At 37.4% G+C, this 6,295-nt stretch overlaps 1 protein-coding gene across 2 annotated transcripts; it reads left to right on the forward strand.

Moving 5' to 3' along the window:
* The first annotated feature begins 5,103 nt into the window (after positions 1 to 5,103).
* LOC118569096 (small ubiquitin-related modifier 2-like) lies at positions 5,104 to 5,475 on the forward strand. Of its 2 annotated transcripts, XM_036166818.1 has the most exons (2): positions 5,104 to 5,257; positions 5,315 to 5,475. In XM_036166818.1, exons 1-2 carry the CDS (start codon positions 5,104 to 5,106, stop codon positions 5,389 to 5,391), a joined length of 231 nt encoding a protein of 76 aa, XP_036022711.1. In that variant the 3' UTR covers positions 5,392 to 5,475. The 2 variants fall into 2 exon arrangements, with proteins under 2 accessions (XP_036022711.1, XP_036022710.1); XM_036166817.1 differs by having other exon boundaries at positions 5,104 to 5,475.
* Positions 5,476 to 6,295: the final 820 nt, after the last annotated feature.

A 6,295-nucleotide genomic window follows, 5' to 3' on the forward strand; every position in this document is an offset into this window, starting at 1 on the left:
AAAAAAAAAAAAAAAAAAAAAAAAAAGACAGTTGTTGAGCAAGTAACTTATTTCCACCATTATAGTAACGGTGCAGTAGAAATTAATTTATCTAGACTGTAAGGGACTAGAAAATTATTTCTTAAAAGTAAAGTGACCCAGTGAATACCTGAAGCATACACACATGCACACCACACACCCATACACACACATACAGAGAGAGAGAGAGAGAGAGAGAGAGAGAGAGAGAGAGAGACAAGGGGACACACACACACACATACAGGAGATGCTAAAGTCAAGTGGAAATGGCTTTTATGATTGGAGGTGGGGACCTAAACATTAGAAGTCACAGTAGTGACAATGATGGTGATGATGATGGAGATAGCAGCTTCTCAAGTTGAATGCCTTTTTTTGTGCCAGACACAACATTTTCATAGCACTTCTCTGTCATCAGGGTATTTTTCTTTTATAGTTGTGAACGTGAAGCTCAGAGAAGTTAAGTCTTTTATTCGATGAAGCTCACACAGCTAGAATTTTCAGCATAAATGTATCTGAGCTCACGCATAAAACTTCCACAAGCCAAGAGAATTATGTGGACACCTGCTGTTCCTGTAATGGGTGATGGTTTTGTTCAAATGATCAACCAACCTTAAGAGAGGTCATTTCTGTTCCATATTGCTCATCAATGCTCTTGAGTCTATATTAGGCCTTGGTATCTTTTGATAGTTCTTAAATCCATTATAGTCCATCATGCTGTCCTGCAGACTTTAGTACTTAAGGCTAAATACATTCCTCTGGCCTAAATATTTCAGATTATTCTGAATTTACTTTTGTCCCTCCTGAAACCTTGCTCAGTCACATGGAGAGAAGCTCACATTAGATTCTCCCTATATCGAGCAGATCTAAAACAGAAGGAAGGAACTGTTGCTAAGGTCTCTCCAAGGTCACAGCCAATATATGAAACAGTCAGGAGGGCCATGTATTGATTTGCATAAAATATGCCCAGAATTTGCATTCAAATGGATTTTCATCTGCATAAAAGTCTATTATTATGTGTTAAGAGTATAAATTTTATAATTGTTCTTCATTTAAAGCTGTCATTTACTTTTCTATGTGTAGCCACGCCCCCTCACTTCTTTTAGTCCTTGCCAGGATTTCTGCATTTTCTGAGAAGGCGTCTTGGGTAATGTGACCAAGGAGGTTTTGGCATTGTTTACATGGAGAGCTCAACCCAGGAATTCTCCATCATTTTCTTTATTTAGTGTTTTTTCTTTTCTTTTCTTTCTTTCTTTCTTTTTTTTTGTGTATATGTGTTGCAATGCAGTAATAAGACAACTTTTGGGAGCCTGTTTTCTCTTTGTACACTTAGATCCAAGGATTGCACTTAGATCCTCAGGTTTATGCAGCAAGATTCTTTACTTATGGTCCTCTCTTATCTGCCATGCCCATCCATTCTTTTTTTTCCCACCAGAAAGTCCATTACAAGCTTATCTTTCTCTTCCTGACTAATGCCTGTGCTTTTTAGCAGTTGCTCTGTACTGTTGACAAAGATAAATAAGATAGAATTAGAGAGATAAGAAAGACTTGAAGGTTAGTGAAATAAAGGAAAGAGACTGATCTCAACAAACCAAATAAGGGTGAATTTTAGGTGCTAGGATGAGCTGGGGGAAATTGCTGAAAGTATGAAGGGGAGGTTGATTGGTGGGATTAAGCACTCTGTGTTCTTACTTATTAGGAACGTTGGACTAAACTCTTCCACAGAGACTAGGAAAATGGAGTGCTATCCTAAAGATTGTCTTACTGAAATGGCTCTCAGGTCTTCTCAGTTATTCATCTGGGAAGAGGCTGGGAGGCAGAGAAAAATTTATGATCATAAGTTTTTTAAACGTATTCTGTAAAAAGGGCTGCCAGGGCTGTAGGGTCAGGAATAAACCTGATCGCATTTAGGTAGTTTAAAGGTCTCAGTCCAGCAGGCAGAAATATGATCATTGACAATTTTATTCACAGTCATCTAGTCTCATCCCTATGTCATCCCTCAGAGTACCCTGTTCTTCAACACCTCTTGTCTGTAGGGTTTCCTGTGTTTATTTTATTAATGCAGTGGATGGGGAAAATCCCATGATATTAGACAAGTCATAGCATCTGTCAGGCATAAAATTCAAATAAAGTAGCTCCTTTTCAACACAGTGTACGTTATAAGGGTACTTTATGAATGTCTCCTACTTATCAATTAATTAATCAGTAGTTGGTTCACTTTAAATGTGGAAGAAAGACTCATTCTTTATTTTTTCCTAAGTTTTCAAAAGGAACTGTTCAAACTTTAATGGAACTGCTGATCTGAAGAAAGTAATGATTTTGCATATTCTCCCCTGAAGAACACAAGCAATCATGGTTCACTGGACTTTCTGGATTCTGCCTGATTCTAAATCTCCTTCTTTACTATATCATGATGGATTTAATGTTATTGAAACCTCATTAAGTCACTCTGAGTCTTTTAATTAATTATAAACTTCAGTTAGGCATAGAACTGCAGGAAGAGTGATGTGTGAATGGTGGTTACAAACACTACCTGATTTTTCCTCATTCTTTACTATATATTTAGTCTTACTTCTTTTACCTTAAAATCCTGATAACATAGTAATGAAATATACCTGTTCTCTAGGTATGACAGTCATCTCTGCAGCATTCTGATCCTTGGATTGTCTGATCTTTGCTTCATGATGTTACTGAGAACAAGACAAAATGAATATCTGTTTCTTTACATAATCTATTGTCTTATTTTTTCTGACTTTTTCCTCATTCATTCTGTGTAGTTTTTTTCTTAACTGATGACACTGTCACACTCACAGCATTTACACTTACTTTCATGTTCATATTATCAGAAAAATGTTCAAGACCATTATGGTGTATGAGAGCCATCCATCACATTCTATTGTCCACTGCAGACCCTTAGTTTCTTCTTTCTCACCTTCCAAGATATTTTGTTAATCATTTGTCTCATTATGTCTACAGATTTTTAGATGCTCCTACATATATAAAGAAAAATATGTCTTTATTGTTTTATATCTATTTGCATCTTGCAAAGTGACATAAAAATTTGGTCTCTGTATACTTGAGTGGTTGGAAAATTTACTATACTTGCTGAATTTATATACTAAATTAAATCTAAGTGTATAAGATCAGTTTATTTTCTTTCCTTGATTATTTGGACACCATCATGCCTATTTATAACTGTGAATATATCAAATGACCAAACCTGGTTTATATGCCCAGGGTGAATTTGAAGAGTATACCAAATTTATTTCTTTTCTTCCAAAATACAAGCCTCTTTTATGTGTGATCTTTTGGGAGAAGAAAGTAACATACATACCAATCTTTCATATAAGCTGTTCAATGCATCTCAAAACAAGCCGATTTACATTTCAATTGTTATAATAACTCTGAGTGCTCAGTTTGCTTTTGCATATGTAATACTATTAATTTCTTCTACTGAAATGAAACTCAAACATAAGAGGGGTTATCAGGCACTAACCACTGTCACTCAGCCTGTGTTGATAATTTGGTCACTCTTCCACCAGATCATAATCTGCAAGGTAATGACTACTTCCACTTTTCCCAGCTGTTCTTGCTAGTGGGGACAGCTACCATTGTCACACTTGTAAACTCTGTCCTTGGCAGAGCTGTTGATGGAGTCTGAAAATGTTTTGTTTTTGTTTTTGTTTTTGTTTTGTTTTTGTTTTTGTTTTGTTTTTGTCTGTGAGTTTCTTCTGTATGATAAAATTATGTTGGGAATTAAAGCAGGAGCAGCATATTGTCTGGTTGGGAAGAACACCTATGAGAAACTAGAGGCAGTCAATCCTACTAAACACTCATCACCTGGGATTTCCTTTATCTTGGTGGAGTGAGTCATTGGTGTTTTACTCCTTTTAATCCTTTTGTCTTCCAAGAAAGAAAAAAAGAAAAGAAAAGAAAAAGGTCTTGAAGGGCATAAGCAGATAACTAAACCCATACTCTATCATATTATGAGATTCCAGAGCAACTCAAAACTTCCTGCTAGATAGTTATTTCTCATTAGGATTCAAGTTCCCTTTGTGACTGATACCAAAGGAGAAAGACATCTGGATTTGATTAGAAGCGCCTACAACCCCCCCCGCCCTGTGCCTCCATGTTTAAGTGGAGCTTGTCACCAACAGGACAAACAGGCAAAAATTGGCCTCATTAGTGTAGATGTAACCGGCTTGTTAAATAAGAAACACAGAACGGATTGCAGAGTTAAAAACCAGGAGCAAGAGCAGAAAACCTTACCCCTCACGGCTTCTGCTGTCCTTCCTCTCCGCCAGAGACCTACTTCTGTGCGTCCTGTCTATTTAAAGACTTTCTGTTCTGCTTTCTCATTGTTTGTAAACCCAGCTACATGACCTCCTGGTCACTGCCTATTTGTACAGACCTCCAGGTCTTCTATGGTTGGTATTGAGATTAAAAGCGTGTGTCTGCCATGCTGTATGTGTCCCTGAACACACAGAGATCTACCTAGCTCTGCCTCCCAAGTGCTGGGATTAAAGGCGTGCCCCACTACTGCTCAGCTTCTGCTCTGGCTTGCTCTGACCTCAAGGCAACTTTATTGACATACAAATAAAATCACATTTCAATACAAATAAAATATCACTATACATTAGTATCATGTTGTCCCTCTGGGATTAATTACTATTCAACATGGACTGATTTCCATAAATGATCAAAATTAAAAGAAAGTTGATTCAAATCTGAGTGTCTTTTTCATTTGAATAATACTGTGTTGAGGAATCATTGCTACAAAATAAATCATAAAATGGCTTTAGCCAACTCACCTGATGTCAGATAGCCAACTTCAGGAGCATTGCATTACCCAGTGCAGCTATCTTACTATACCTTTCATTTTACATTGTCAGATTATTTCCATTTGCTTATCTTATGTCAAAGTAGTCCAATCTCTTTGGCGAGAATAACAGAATTCTTGAATAGAAACTTCTTACAAAATGAAACGTCCTCGTCTTCTGCGGCTGCTGGTGCTGCTTGTGTGAGCCTCCAGTGCTGACCAGGTGCCTCTTTTGTGAAGCGGCAGCTGAGGAGACTCCGGTGCTCGCCATGGCCCACAAGAAACCCAAGGAAGGAGTAAAGACTGAGAACAATGATCATATTAATTTGAAGGTGGCGGGGCAGGATGGATCTGTGGTGCAGTTTAAGATTAAGAGGCATACACCACTTAGTAAACTAATGAAAGCCTATTGTGGACGACAGGGTTTGTCAATGAGGCAGATCAGATTCCGGTTTGATGGGCAACCAATCAGTGAAACAGATACACCTGCACTGTTGGAAATGGAAGATGGAGATACGATTGATGTGTTCCAGCAGCAGACAGGAGGTGTCTACTAAAAAGGGAACCTGCTACTTTACTCCAGAATTTTGTTATAGACCAAGAATACATTCGCAATTAGAAAGCCGCAATTTGGTTTCACCACATCCTGACTACTACAGAATAGTTTTCTGTATTCATTTCCCTGTCCCCATTTCTTTATTGTACATAAAGTAACTGGTGTATGTGCACAAGCATTTGTGCTTTTTTTCTTTTTCTTTTTTAAACTAAATGGCCAATGTTCTGTTTTGATTGACATCAGTGGAGATGGGCTGAGGGAAAGTTCTGGCTCTGTGAAAATAGTGGCATGCTCATTCAGCTCTTATCTTTATATTCCAGTAAGTCATTTGGCTCTCAACGTTTTAACAAAAGAACCCAACAACAAAATCCTTGCATACCTTGTTTGATTGGAGAATTTTAATGTTTTTCATTTATCATTGTAAAACCAAGGACAATTTTATAACTTTTTTGTATGTAGCTGTTACATGGAGGGCAATCTGTCTTTAAGTAGGGGTAAATTACTCTTGAACAAAATGATCCTAGATAGTTTTCCCTTCAAGTCAAGCATCTTGTTGTTTAAATAAACTTCTTGTTTAAAAAAAAAAAAATGAAACGTCCTAAATCCAACCAAGGTGGACACTACTAATGACTCCTTCTCTCTCTCTCTCTCTCTCTCTCTCTCTCTCTCTCTCTCTCTCTCTCTCTCTTTTCTCTCCTAGACATTTGGCCTCAGAAGAAAACTCAAACTACAGTTTGAGAATCTTCCTACATGCCAGTTGCTTATGCACTCACTGAAGACATCTCAATTTGCATAAAGCCTATATTCCATCAAATTGTAGCCTACCTCCTATCAAGGACATTATTTCTTAAATAGTTTTCCCTTTTGATTTTGGTTTCTACTGGTGCAGTTTTCTCTGCTCAGTT

This window comes from Onychomys torridus, chromosome 17 (assembly GCF_903995425.1).
Source record: "Onychomys torridus chromosome 17, mOncTor1.1, whole genome shotgun sequence".
In the NCBI taxonomy this organism is placed as follows: Eukaryota; Metazoa; Chordata; class Mammalia; order Rodentia; family Cricetidae; genus Onychomys; species Onychomys torridus.

What these genes read in the sequence shown, in the direction of transcription:
- LOC118569096 (XM_036166817.1), top strand. Translation starts at nt 5,104, where the DNA reads ATGGCCCACAAGAAACCCAAGGAAGGAGTAAAGACTGAGAACAATGAT.